This window comes from Ursus maritimus, unplaced genomic scaffold (genome assembly GCF_017311325.1).
Source record: "Ursus maritimus isolate PB19 unplaced genomic scaffold, ASM1731132v1 scaffold_2, whole genome shotgun sequence".
Taxonomy (NCBI): domain Eukaryota; kingdom Metazoa; phylum Chordata; class Mammalia; order Carnivora; family Ursidae; genus Ursus; species Ursus maritimus.
Window position 1 is genome coordinate 39,857,345 of NW_024424452.1, and position 13,072 is coordinate 39,870,416.

The 13,072-nt window shown below is 53.0% G+C and overlaps 3 protein-coding genes across 13 annotated transcripts in view; all 3 read left to right on the forward strand.

The window, feature by feature from the left end:
- The window catches only part of UBAP2L (ubiquitin associated protein 2 like), a 39,038-nt gene extending 37,913 nt beyond the window's left edge, over positions 1–1,125 (forward strand). For all 9 annotated transcript variants that reach the window (XM_040635706.1, XM_040635710.1, XM_040635704.1 and 6 more), the window contains one exon: positions 498–1,125. In XM_040635706.1, the coding sequence (XP_040491640.1) occupies positions 498–593 (96 nt within the window). In that variant the 3' untranslated portion in view covers positions 594–1,125. The remainder of the gene's footprint in view (positions 1–497) is intronic.
- Positions 1,126–2,164: 1,039 nt separating this feature from the next.
- HAX1 (HCLS1 associated protein X-1) lies at positions 2,165–5,210 on the forward strand. Of its 3 annotated transcripts, none has more exons than XM_008696610.2 (7): positions 2,165–2,323; positions 2,809–3,071; positions 3,243–3,433; positions 4,304–4,355; positions 4,484–4,590; positions 4,719–4,818; positions 4,962–5,210. In XM_008696610.2, exons 1-6 carry the CDS (start codon positions 2,271–2,273, stop codon positions 4,815–4,817), a joined length of 765 nt encoding a protein of 254 aa, XP_008694832.1. In that variant the 5' UTR covers positions 2,165–2,270; the 3' UTR covers position 4,818; positions 4,962–5,210. The 3 variants fall into 3 exon arrangements, with proteins under 3 accessions (XP_008694832.1, XP_008694830.1, XP_008694831.1); XM_008696608.2 differs by having other exon boundaries at positions 2,166–2,323; positions 4,719–4,809; XM_008696609.2 differs by lacking the exon at positions 2,165–2,323 and adding an exon at positions 2,349–2,535 and having other exon boundaries at positions 4,719–4,809.
- Positions 5,211–8,549: 3,339 nt separating this feature from the next.
- Positions 8,550–12,069, forward strand: AQP10 (aquaporin 10). The gene is made up of 6 exons (XM_008696607.2): positions 8,550–9,224; positions 9,604–9,730; positions 10,614–10,751; positions 10,849–10,967; positions 11,191–11,408; positions 11,857–12,069. Exons 1-6 carry the CDS (start codon positions 9,120–9,122, stop codon positions 12,053–12,055), a joined length of 906 nt encoding a protein of 301 aa, XP_008694829.1. The 5' UTR covers positions 8,550–9,119; the 3' UTR covers positions 12,056–12,069.
- The last annotated feature ends 1,003 nt before the right edge of the window (positions 12,070–13,072 follow it).

The window sequence follows — 13,072 nt, forward strand, 5'->3', positions numbered from 1 at the left end:
GGGGTGGTACAAGTGACCTCTCCTCCATCATAGGTGGCTGGGGAGCTGGGATAAGGGCTTCCTTGCTCTCAAAGACAGCTTCCAAAATTGAGGTATTCATGGGATCAGTGAAAATGAAATCACTGTGTGATCACTCCTCTCCAGGAGGCCATAACACTCTCTAGAGTAGCCTTTTCTCAGAGCAGTGTAGGGGGAGGTGGAGGGAGAAGGTGGAATTGGAAGTGGGTAGAATTCATTCACTGTCTTGTCTTCAAAAGGTATCCTGCCATCTTTACACTGCTACTCTGTTTAAAGGTCGAAAATGCTTTCTTAGATGTCACAGGTGTTCTAGCAGCTATATAAACCAAATTTTCTATGGTTGGGAAGTAAACTTCAGAGTAGTTTCTAAGTAAGGGGAATGGGAGAGCAAGATAGTTTCCAGATCTTCACTTGAAGATGTCACAGATTGTCCCACTAACTAGACACCTTTTTCCTCCTCATCATCCCATTCCCTGCAGACGGGCAGCGGGCAACGTAGCCAGACCAGCTCCATCCCGCAGAAGCCCCAGACCAACAAGTCTGCCTACAACAGCTACAGCTGGGGGGCCAACTGAGGCCCTGACCCTCTTCTTCTCCCGGTCCCATCTTCTGAGAGGGCTACTCAGCCTGGCAACTACGGAAACAGCATCAAAGAAAGAAAGGAATGGGGGGGGTCCGCTGCCCCCCACCCCCAGCGGCCCACCCCATGCCTCAGCTTCATGTCTGTCCCGTTCCCATACCATCCCCACTCTGTTGTATGTACTATAGGATTTGTATTTTCTCCTTTTTTTTTTTTTTCCTTTCCTCTCCTCCTCCCCCCTTGCATTCAAGATTATGAAACTTTGCTGTGGGCCCTGCCTTCCTTCTCCTCCTCCTGTTCACCCTGGTGGTGTATGGGTGAGGTGGGGAGGGGGGACCCCCAAATATATATCAGCCCAACAGCCCTAAGTCTCCTCCTTTATTATTAGGAAACAAAACAACAACAAAAAATGGCGTCATGAATATGAACAGCATTGTCAGATGAATTAGTTGAAGTGTTTTTTTTTGTACTGTGTCCTCAAATTTAATGGATTAATGTGTCTTGTATATATAAAAAGAAAACCTCTACCTTCAGCCTCTGCCCATTTTTGATCCGTCTAGGACAGTCTCGACGACCAGCTTGGTGAATGAGTATTCTGTACCAGCTGAGCTCCTAGCGGGCCCGAAGGCAATAGAATAAAAGGAACTCTTTGCCCTTAATATGCTGCCAGTATCTTGCCCTAGGAGTTCCCTTTCCCCCTCCCCCAAGGATCTCCCAGCCTACAAAGAACTGCAGCAAATTTTCATCTCATCCAGAAACTGCTCCACCTGCAGCAGATTTCAGGCTGTGAAGGGAGTGGACAGCAGATACTGGGAGGAAAGGGAGAAAATTAAGCAGGAGCTGGAAGAAATGGTTTTGGAGAGTCGACGTATCACATAGACGGGTCCAGGCAAAGGAGCTGGAAAGGAGGGTAACGTGCAGTCGGCTGGCAGAACGGAGCCTGGGGGTCGACCACAGCAGTTACTGCTTCTTGGGTGCTTGGTGTGCGTGGCTGCTGTCACCCCCTTGAAAAGAATGGGTCCGGAGACCGAGGCCGGGGTGAGGGTACAGGGAAGGCGAGGCTTGAAGTCAGGAACAGGCAAAGGGATACTTACAGCTCCACACTCCTCCCCCCGCAAGACTTCGCCGGGTTCCCTGGCTCTCAGCAAGCCTTTGCCCTGCAAGCTGCAGAGCCTGCCTAGAGCAGTTAGGGCTCCGTTCTGGTTACGACACGCCCCTTAGCTGGAGGGCGCGAAGTTCGTGCAACCCCCACCGCGGCTCCGCGCCGAGCACCTGCCGCGTCCGGCGGGCGGGTGCGGGCGGCTCGCTGGGCGGAGGCTGCCCCCTGGCGGCGGCGGCGGCGGCGGGTCCCACGCAGCCTCGAAGCCCCTGCGGCACCGGGTGGCCGGCGGGAAGGGGTCGGCTTGGGAGGCGGGCAATCCCGGGCACCTGCAAGTTCGGGGCGCCCGCCCACTGCCCTCGCGCGTGGCCGGCGGCTCGAGACAGGGCGATGCGCCCCGCGCCCCGCCCGCCCGCGTCGTGCTGATGGTCGTTTTACGACAGTGTGCCGGGTCGCAGGCCTGCCTTCCGGCGGGTGGCCCGACGCTTCGCTCCGTTTCCGGCCGCGGAACTAGCGGCTGCCGGGTGCGAATGGGCTTCGGTGGGGTCCGCAGGTTCGAGTCCCAAAGCGGGGATGAGCCTCTTCGAGCTCTTTCGGGGTTTTTTCGGCCTTTCTGGACCTCGGAGGTTAGAGTGGGTCGGGGTCGGACGAGGGTGGGGTCTTCTGAGGGGAGCTTGATCCCTGACACCCAGTTCTTGGGAAACCACCCTCTTCGTCACTCCTTCACCTGCTGCGGAGAGGACAGAAGTCAGCACACTGAGCACTCACCCCGCGGCAGTAACCTGGGCGGCCGCTGAGAGGAGGACTAACAGCAGTTTAAGCCTTTCTGCAGTCTGGGGTGATGCAACAGGGGCCCGGGCGGGGAAGACAGTGGGGCTGGGGGGCGGGGACAGCGTGGGAGAGGGCGGGCAGGGGACGCGGGGGAGCCGCGAAGTGAGGACTGACTTAGATAAAGGCGAAAACAGCGCAGACCCCACGGCCCGCCTCTCACCCGTACCTCGGTTTTCCAGAGCCCTTCGTGCCCTTGGCCCACTCGCCGCCCGCCCGGGAGCTGATTGTAGGTTTAAGGTAGTGCTGAAATTCTGGTGGTCAAATCTGCCTTCACTCCCAGCCACAGAGATCCCTTTTTTGGAGGGATGACTCGAGATGAAGATGAGGATGACGAGGACGAGGAAGAAGAAGAAGTCACGTGGGGCCGTGGGAGCTCGAGGTTTGAGGGCCCCCAGCCCCCCGAGGAATTTGGCTTTGGCTTCAGCTTCAGCCCAGGAGGAGGGATGCGTTTCCATGATAACTTCGGCTTTGATGACCTAATTCGGGATTTCAATAACATTTTCAGCGAGATGGGGGCCTGGACCTTGCCTTCCCGCCCTCCTGGTGTGTGGCTGTCCCTGGACAACCTGTGGTTTCTACTGGGTTGGTGGGTGAAATTAGGAGCCTGAAGAGAGTGGTTGGGGGGTGGGAAGTGTGAGAAGACTGATGATATCAAGGTTGTAAAGAGCCCAAGTGCTCTCCCACCCCCAGCATCCATCTGCCCCCTTTCTGCAGAACTTCCAGGTCCTGGTCCTGAGTCAGAGACACCTGGTGAGAGACGACGGGAGGGACAGACACTTCGGGACTCAATGCTTAAGTATCCAGATAGTCACCAGCCCAGGATCTTTGGCGGAGTCTTGGAGAGTGATGCAAGAAGCGAATCCCCCAAACCACCAGACTGGGGCTCCCAGAGACCTTTTGGTATGGTGAGTGCTTCTGGCCCAAAGTGAGAGCCTGTGGGAGACAAATAATAGAGCACAGACTGGAGGCCTTTTCAGAATCTAACAGACTTGGGTGGGGATCGTAAGCTCTCCACTTAGTGTTCTAATCTGTTTTCTGTATTAAGCTTCTTGTAGAATTTTGGTGGGTGGGTGTGGGGCACAAGGATGGGAGTTCTGTTTAAAAAAAAAAAATCACTTGGGGTGCCTGGGTGGCTCAGTCAGTGAAGTGTCTGCCTTTGGCTCAGGTCATGATCCTGGGGTCCTGGGATGGAGCCCCACATTGGGCTCCTTGCTCAGCAGGGAGTCTGCTTCTCTCTCTCCCTCTGTCCCTCCCCCTCACTCATGCACACTCGAGTGTCTCTCGCTTGGTCTCAAATAAATAAAATCTTTAAAAAAAAATCACCAGTCTGTATGATTTTGGGACAAGACAGATTGTTGGGTGGGATAGAAAGTGTCATCTCAGGGTTGCCTGGGTGGCTCAGTCGGTTAAGTGTCTGCTTTCGGCTCAGGTCATGATCTCTGAGTCCTGGGATTGAGCCACGTGGCGGGCTCCCTGCTCAGCCAGGTGTCTTTCTCCATCTCCCTCTGCCCTTCCTCCTTCTTGTGCTCACTCTTTTTCTCCGTCTCTATCTCAAAGTCTTGAAAAGAGAAAGTGTCAGTTCAGGAGAGCCTTTTGGTAGAAGTATAGATAAAGCAGGTAAGAAGGAGGTAGGGGTGAGTAAATAAAGCTATTCTGAGTGGAATTATCTCTCCCAAGGAAAGGCATTTTTGGATCTTGGGAATACTTTGTGTTTTGTGACCTCTCAAGTTTCAGATTGAAAGGTATCATTTCACCTACTTTGCCTTTTTCTACAGTTTGATGATATGTGGCCCGTGACCCCCCGTTCTAGAGCCAGAGAAGACAATGGTGAGTCTGGAGGGAGAAGCCATTTAATGTGCCCTCTGTTCTCCCTCCCTGAAGTTTCTTATTGTCACACTTGGCCCCTTCTTTTCCTTGGACTCTTGATTTTGTGTTTCCTCTCTCTGCCCTTCTAGATCTTGATTCCCAAGTTTCCCAGGAGGGCCTCGGCCCAGTTCTGCAGCCCCAGCGCAAATCCTATTTCAAGAGCATCTCTGTGACCAAGATCACTAAGCCAGATGGGGTGAGTTGGAAGAGAGAGGTAGAAGGAACTGTGGCCAGAGGGTGCCATGGAGAGAGCAATCTAGGTAAAGAAACCAGTGAACTCACCTTTACTGATGTTAGAGATACAGTTGGGGCTTCTCCTTGTAGACAGTAGAGGAGCGCCGGACTGTGGTGGACAGTGAGGGCCGGACAGAGACCACAGTAACCCGTCAAGAAGCAGATGGCAATCCTAGAGATAGTAAGTAAAGTGCGTGAATCAAAGGGATCCGTCTCTTATTTCCTTGGGAAACGGGAACCCGTACTTTCCTAGCCCCTAATGTTATTCTTCTCGTTGTCCTCTGCCCTTTCGCTTTCATTTAGTGTGTCTCTGTGTATCACTTTCTTCCTTAGATCCAGAATCACCAACACCTCCAGCCCTGGATGATGCCTATTCCATCCTGGATTTATTCCTAGGACGTTGGTTCCGGTCTCGGTAGCCTTGTTAACCCTCAGAGGCCTTCAGATTCTTCCACCCTTTGCTCACCATCAGTGGGCTTTACTTCTCCTGCCACCTCAGGGCCTTGGGTGTGTGGAACAGCCAGTTGGGGGTATGTCAGTATGTGACTCACCCAAACTGACCAATAAAACCTTTATTTATGCTAATTCCTTGGTCTTAGTTTTGTCTAGGCTGTTCCGTTTTCTAGTATCATCCAGGGCTTCCCAGATTATTTTGGCCCACAGCGTTCTTATTTCTTAATTTTTTGTTACACTTCCAAAACCTGATTTGATAAAAGGGTCAGGTACCAGTAGAAAATCATTATTCTTATGGAGGAGATAACTAGAGACAATTCCAGGAAAATTTCTACACAGGGATGCATCGGATTCTAAAAAGAGGAAGTGTGTGTGGAAATGCAGGGACACTTGCTTCCCTAGGTGTGGGATCACTATGATAGCACAGTTCATGAGAGAATTTGAAGAAATACATTGGCAAACATTTTTTCTTTTACTGGGTATGGTCTTTTTTTTTTTAATTAATTAATGTATGTTGGAGAAAATGTAACTAGCACAAAAGTTGCTAGATTTTTTTCTCATTAAAAAGTTTTTCGGTGCCTGGGTGGCTTAGTCAGTTAAATGTCTGCCTTCGGCTGAGGTCATGATCCCAGGGTCCTGGGATCAAGCCTCACATCGAACACCCTGCTCAGCGGGGAGCCTGCTTCTCCCTCCCTCCTCAACTCCTTGCCCCGCTTGTGCTCAAGTGCCTCTCTTTCTCTCTCAAGTAAATAAAGAAATCTTTAAAAAACAACAACCTTCAGCACTGTGGCCTTAGAGCGGCAGATCCTACACATTCATTTACCAGTCGTTTCCTTGAAACGACTCAAATGACCAGGGGTTTTTCTAAGAAAGCCTATCGTAAGAAGAAGGAAAGATACAGTAATGAAATTTTGTCTTTTCATTCTTGTTATTATATCTTTTCATGAACAGAAGTTGCTTTATCATAGCCAAGTTTATATTTGTCTTTATGGTTAGTGCTGTTTATATCTTTTAGGAATCTCCCCAACCCAAGGTTAAAAGGATGCTCTCCTTTATTTATCCTTTATAAGTTTTATTAGTTCTGCTTTTTACATTTAGGTTTTTAAATCCACCAGGATTTTATCTTCCTATTTGGTATGAACTAGGGGACCAGCCTCATTTTTTTCTATTTGGAAAAATACATATGCATATGTATGTACAAATACTATGAACCTATTTTGTATACACCTGCACATACAAATACATCTTGATCCCTGTGCTGGGTCTTTCTGTCTTTTCTGTTAATCTGTCTACTTCTGTGCCTACTCACCTTTAAAGTTGCATAGTTGTATTTAGTAGAACATGTCCTCCCATTTCTCCCCCCTCACTTCTAGTATGTAAGAATACAATTGATTTTTTTTAATTTATTTATTTGAGAGAGAGCACACATGTGAGCGGGGGAGGAGGGGAGAGAATCTCAAGTGGACTCCCCCCTGAGTGTGGAGCCCATCTCGATCTCATGACCCTGAGATCATGACCTGAGCCAAAGCCAAGAGTTGGATGCTCAACTGACTGAGCCTCCCAGGCACCCTTATGATTGATTTTTCGCATCAGCTTTTCAGAGTATCACTGTAAACACGTGGAGCTGGAGATTACCAGACATCTGTGGATAGCCTGCAGCATGAAGGGTGGACTCATACAGACAAGAGAAGCAACTTGGGAGAAACAGACCTGCAGAAGGTTGAAAATTTAGCAAGGGCACATTTTAATGTCCTTAGAAGTATGAGATGATATATCCATAAAGCCAGAAGATATTCCTACAAAAGAGCAATAAATAAGACATGAACTTTGAGGAGTTAAATGCGATGGCAGAAATGAAAAACTATGAAAAGATTTTGATGACAAAGTTGAGGAAATCTCCAGAAAGACCAAGTAATAGAGATAGAAAACAGGAAAAAAGTGCACCTGAAACTAATGTATCAACTATACTTCAGTTAAAAAAAAAAAAGTTTTTTTAAGGAAAAAGGAAAACGAATGGTATAAACCATCAATGAAATAAAGGAAATACCCCAGAAGTGAAGAATATTTATTTCTAACCTGAAAGACCTAGCACATGCTGAATAGCAAGGATGGAGTAAACCCAGTACTTCAGAACACTAGACACAGAGGAAAATCCAAGGGACGTGAGAGAGGGCTCAGAGGAACTGGGGGGCTCAGGGTTCTTACTTGCATCTACCCCGATGTCCCTATCTCAAGTGTCAGGACCCTACCCTTTTTCTTTTAGGACCCTAACCTTGACATAGGAAACCTACTGGGGCAGAAGATTCCACCTTCCCTAAAGCTCTGCTACTCCTCCCTTCGTATTTGAGCTGGTTCTCCACCCTGTTGCCCACTGGACGAAAGAGGTTCTCCTTAGGCTTTCCTTAAATGCTGTCCAGGGAGCCCACTGGCTTTTGCAGTCTGCCTCGGCTTGCTGATTGGTTCTGCAGAATCTAGTGACCGTTTCCCTCAGCCTCTCAGTGCTGGAGGTACTGCACTTTTCAACCAGTAACCACTTCCAACTGACCACTGCTGACAATTTTAATCATTGCATCGCTTCAAGCTAGAGACCATCCATGTTTTACCTACCACCATGACAGGGTTCTTGCCAATCAGCCCGTGAGTGGTCACCCAAATTCCATTCTAGAGTTTGTGGAACCACTCCTGACACCAACCGTCTTAAATTGGGTTCCCTGGGAAAAGACTAAGATGAAAAGAGACATGAACGAGGTTTGTTGGGACGCTAGTGCTCTAGGGATACACATGGAGGGATGTGAGGAAGGCGGGATTAGGCAAAAGGGGAGACTGACACAAGGAAGTTACAAGAGAAGCCTCAGCCTATCCTATGGGGACTTTGAGGCTGGAGCGACCCTTCAGGGGTGTTCTGTATCGAGGCAAAGAGGCCAGGTCTTTGTATCCCTGCATCGACCAGTCATCGGCATGGGCTGTGTAAGAAGGCATGTCACCTTGAGTGAGGCCGTCTCAGAGCATGAAAGGTATTGCTCTGAGGGAAGCAGCTGTGTGTTCTCCGCGTCTGACGTTCCCAGCAGCTGGGAAATGGGTGCATCAGCCCCAAAGTGGGTATCTGGGTAGGGCATGCTAGGACCCACTAAACCCAGTAAGGAACTGCTACAGATGCGCCCAGGACTGTGCTAGAGCCTGTGGGTTAGCGTGGCCCAGCTCTCAAGAGCCTCATAAACTACAGACAGCACTTTAATGTGTGTATTGTCTGTTTCCACCCACCAAACGAACATAGACTGTAGGAGAACAGGCCCTGTATTTTGCTTGCCCCTGCTTCCCCGGGCTCTAGAACTTGACTCCTAGTCGAATGAGCCTAACTGGAGGCTTGCGATCAGAAGTAGGAAGTGGCTGTGTGTTGTGCAGAATTGGGGCGGCAGGCATCCAGAGACGGGGAGGTGGGGCTCAGCGTGGGTGTGAAGCACTCGTCTGGAGCTGAGGCAGGGCCACAAGCTGAGCACTTGCTAACGGAGGTGAGACTCTGCGTGAGGGCAGTACAAGCATTCGATGAGTGGGTTTTATTTTAAGCATCCAAATGGTTGCGGGAAGCGCTTCACGTTCCACACGCGAGGCATTGTGCACGGGAGAGTCAGACTTAGCCCTAAGTAGCTGCATGGCCCTGGGGAGTCCTGAGGCTCTCGGGACCCTCGTGAGCAGAGCCGGAGCAGTAGTGCTGCCTTCTGAGGTCGTTGAGGCCAAGAGCACTGACCCAGGAGTCTTCTTTCTACCCATCAGCATAGGAGACAGTTACTTCTGGGAGGAATGAGGGTGACAAAGTTGATAGAGCCCGGGCAAACTCCAGGCTCTGGTCATGCACAGGGCCTGCCCTTGGACCTTCTCCCGTCATCTCTCCCTCCCTAGCCTACACACGTGTACAGATACGCTGTTCAGGAGCTGAGCTAATGGGTTTTAAAGTCTTTTCCTTATCGTCTCCCCCGTCAGGCAGTAGTCGTATGCCTATGCAGAGGAGGGAGCAGCTGCCAGAGTCAGGCTGTCCTCACCATGGCCTGTAGCCAGCCCCTGGCCAGAGTCAAGGGCCGGCTCCGTATCCGAAGCCTCCTGGCCCGACAGTGTCTGGCAGAGTTTCTGGGCGTCTTTGTGCTCATGGTAATCTGGGTAATGGGGGAACGAAAGAGGGGAGTGGGCGAAAGTTTTTGGATCCTCCTGGTGTCTTTATTTCTTCTTCCTGGTGTCTCGCTTCTTTCAACTACCGATTTCTCTCCCTGTCCTTGCCCCTTCCATTCCTGCCCTACTCCCTAATTTTTATTTCCATTCCTGTCCATCTCTCATCCTCCCTTTCTTCACTCGTCCTCCACATCTCCCCTTTATTTCCATCTGTCTGCTTTTCTCCCTTCCTTGCTGACCCCTCCTGTTCATTCAGCTCTCTTGGCTGCGCCCCTTTCCTTCTCAGCCTCTCTCCCCCCTGTGGGTCTCCCAGGCTCCCCTATTCCTGGTTCCTGTTCCTCATCTTCCCTCTCCCCACCAGCTCCTCACCCAGGGGGCTGTGGCCCAGGCTGTCACCAGCGGAGAAACCAAAGGCAACTTCTTCACCATGTTTCTGGCTGGCTCTCTGGCTGTCACGGTAGCCATCTACGTGAGTGGTAACGTTTCAGGTGAGGAGGGTGGGGTCTGGTCATCAGAGGGGGTAGAACGTGCACGTGAGTGTGGGTACCTGGTGATGGTGAAAAGGCAGATCCTTTGGTGACTTGTGGACATTATCTCCTTGAGCTTGACTAGTGCCCTGGACTGAGATAGGCCTTTGGCCTGGTCCAGCCCCTTCCCTTTGTGTGTCTCTCCTCCACTCACCTAGCAGAGATCTATGGCAAGGCATGGGGTAAGTGCTATCTTCTTGTGTCCCCCTCCTGAGGCCCGCTGGGGTCCTCTTTGCACAGCACCTCACCCGGTTGTTCCCCAGACACGTGCTATGTCAGTGTGCCTGGCTGGAGCCTGGAGACATGAACGCTGTCTTAGAAAGAGCAGGCAGACCCTGGGCTTTACTGTGTGACCTTGACAAGTTGCATGACCTCCCTGGGCCTCCCCCTCCTGACACATGACAGGAACAGTAACATCTGCCTCAAGCATTGTGAGCAGCAGGGGCGCCTGGGTGGCTCAGTCGTTGGGCATCTGCCTCGGGCTCAGGGCATGATCCCAGGGTCCTGGGATCGAGCCCCACATAAGGGAGCCTGCTTCTCCCTCTCCCACTCCCCCTGCTTGTGTTCCACCTCTCGCTGTCTCTCTCTCTGTCAAATAAATAAATAAAATCTTAAAAAAAAAAAAAAAGGAATCGTGAGCAGCAGGGGCGCCTGGCTGGCTCAGCCTGAAGAGTCCGAAGAGTGTGCGACCCTTGATCTCAGGGCTGTGAGTTTGAGCTCCACGCTGGGAGTAGAAATTACTTAAAAAAAAAAAAAAAGTTGTGAGGAACAACAGCGGCATTACTGGTGAGTGCCTGGCAGTGACACTTCATGGGTGTTGGTTTTCTTTTCCGGATCCTTGAAGGGGCCCACCTGAACCCAGCCTTCTCCCTGGCCATGTGCCTCCTGGGACGCCTCCCCTGGGCCAAGCTCCCCATCTACTGCTTGGTGCAGCTTCTGTCAGCTTTCTGTGCCTCTGGGGCCACCTATGCCGTCTACTATGGTAACGTGGTTGGGAGCATCTGTGTGTGGCTAGGAGTGCCTTGCCGTGGTTTTGCGTGAACGAAGATGGAAATCCTGGGTGTCCCCCTCTCCTGCAGATGCCCTACAGAATTACACAGGTGGCAACCTGACGGTGACTGGCCCCAAGGAGACAGCCTCCATCTTTGCCACCTACCCTGCTCCTTATCTGTCCCTGAACAATGGCTTCCTGGATCAGGTTAGTGTGAGGGGGTGCCCTGGGAAAGCCCAGGTCTTTGCCCTTGTCCCCTGGGACTCCCTGGGATGTGGGGTTGGGTCCATCTCTGCGCCACCCCCACCCCAGCTGCCTGTGTTGGGGAAAGTCAGATGACATGGGTTGGTGGTCTAGGATGCCCAGGTGACAAAGGGCAGCTGGATCATCGGCAGCTTATGGGGGCCCCTCTGCCTCTGTCCACTCCCAGGTTCTGGGCACAGGGATCCTGGTTGTGGGGATCTTGGCCATCATAGACACACAGAACAAGGCAGTGCCTGCAGGCCTGGAGCCTGTGGCTGTGGGGTTGCTGATCCTAGCCATCGGGCTATCCCTGGGAGTCAACTGTGGGTTCCCACTCAACCCTGCCCGTGACCTGGGCCCACGGCTTTTCACCTACGTGGCCGGCTGGGGCCCTGAAGTCTTCAGGTGGGAGACTATGGCCTCTTCCCCTGGGGCAGTCCCTCTACTCTCCTCCCTCTGCTGAGGGCTCTGAGTCTGGGTCCCCAGCTCTCCCTGCTTACATAGTTCTCTTAGCCCTGGTTCTCCCTTTCTCTGTTACCCCTTCTCCTCTCCTTCCACTCTTTCCACCAAAACTGTAGGGATGGTGTTCTTGGGCATGTCAAGTCACCTCCTTGGCCATTAGTGACCTCATCAGCAAAATGAGTATATTCAGATAATTCCCTAAGGCAAGAGGCTGGACCAAGGCTCTCCTGGGGGCTCCTCTCTAAGCACTGTGCTTTGTTGCCAAGATACCCTCTTCTTGGTGTCCATCGCCCCAGGACCTTTCCGGAGCGCTCTTGTGACTGCCCCCAGTCCTCCACGGTGAGGCTAGGGGAGTCAGCCCTGAGGTCTTCCTTGTGTCCCTCTCTCATAGTGCCGGTAATGGCTGGTGGTGGGTGCCTGTGGTGGCCCCTCTGGTGGGGGCTACGCTTGGCACAGCCACATACCAGCTGCTGGTGGCTCTCCACCACCCGGAGGAGTCAGAGCCAGCTCAGGATCTAGAGTTTGCCCCACACAAAGCCTCAGACTTGGAAATGCCTGCCTCAGCTCAGTTGCCGAAGCTGCGATTCTGACACGACAGCCCTCACCTCCCTTGTGGACACTGGAGAGGGCCAGAGATCCAGGGCTGGTGACGACACATTCTTCCTCTGGACGAAGACACCAGCGTCGCCGTTCGCTATCGAGGCATCGAGGCATCGCTTCCTCCTGAGCTGGGGAGGATGCCTGGACGCGGCGATCCCGGGCCAGGGCCCTCCCCTCCTCTCCTATTCCCTTCTTCCCTTCTTCTTCCCGTCCTCTCGTCCTCCCCCAGCAGGTCTTCGGACCCTGATGGCTTCCGCGGACGTAGTGCGTCAAAGTGGCCGCCAGAGGGCGCGCCCTGAGCGGCGCGGGAGGGCCGAGGCAAGCCGGGGGTGGCGAGGGGGGCTTCCTGCCGAGCGGGTCCGCCTGCCGGGCTCCCAGCCCCAGAACCTCGCAGGGTGGCTCTCCAGATGGCGAGGGGGCGAGTCGGGCCTGCCTGGCGGCAGGGAGCGCCAAAGGGGGGAACTGAGGCACGGTCCAGTGCCCAGACTCTCCAGCCGTCTGTCCCGGAGAGGGTGCGGTGCGCCGCGGGGCAAGGTCCTGACTCCGGGACCGCGGGGCGCGCTCCGGGCCCCTTTCCAGCGAATAAGCGCGCCGGCGCTCCCTTTGGGGCGCCGGGCTGGCCAGTCCGTAGAGCTTGCGACTCGATCTCGGGGTCCTGGGTTCGAACCCCATGTTGGGTGTGGAGATTACTTAAAAAAATAAACTTGAAGAAACGGAGAAACGTCTGGGCTCGCTACTCTCCCGGCTAACTTGGCTTTTCGGCTGCGGGACGGATGTGCAGTGCTTGGGGTGGGAGAGGCGGCCTCGGAAGGGTTAAGACCCCCCCCCGCGCCCCGCACAAAGATGGCGACTCCCGCTTCCCCTCCCCCTCCCTCCCCCTCCCCAAAACCCCCTCCCGCCCCCCGCCTCTGCCGCCGCCTCCGTCACTTCCGCCCCGCCGTGGCCGAAACTGACACAAAGTAGCGGGCCGAGCCCCGGGGGAGCGGGGCTGCAGCTGGGGGCGGGAG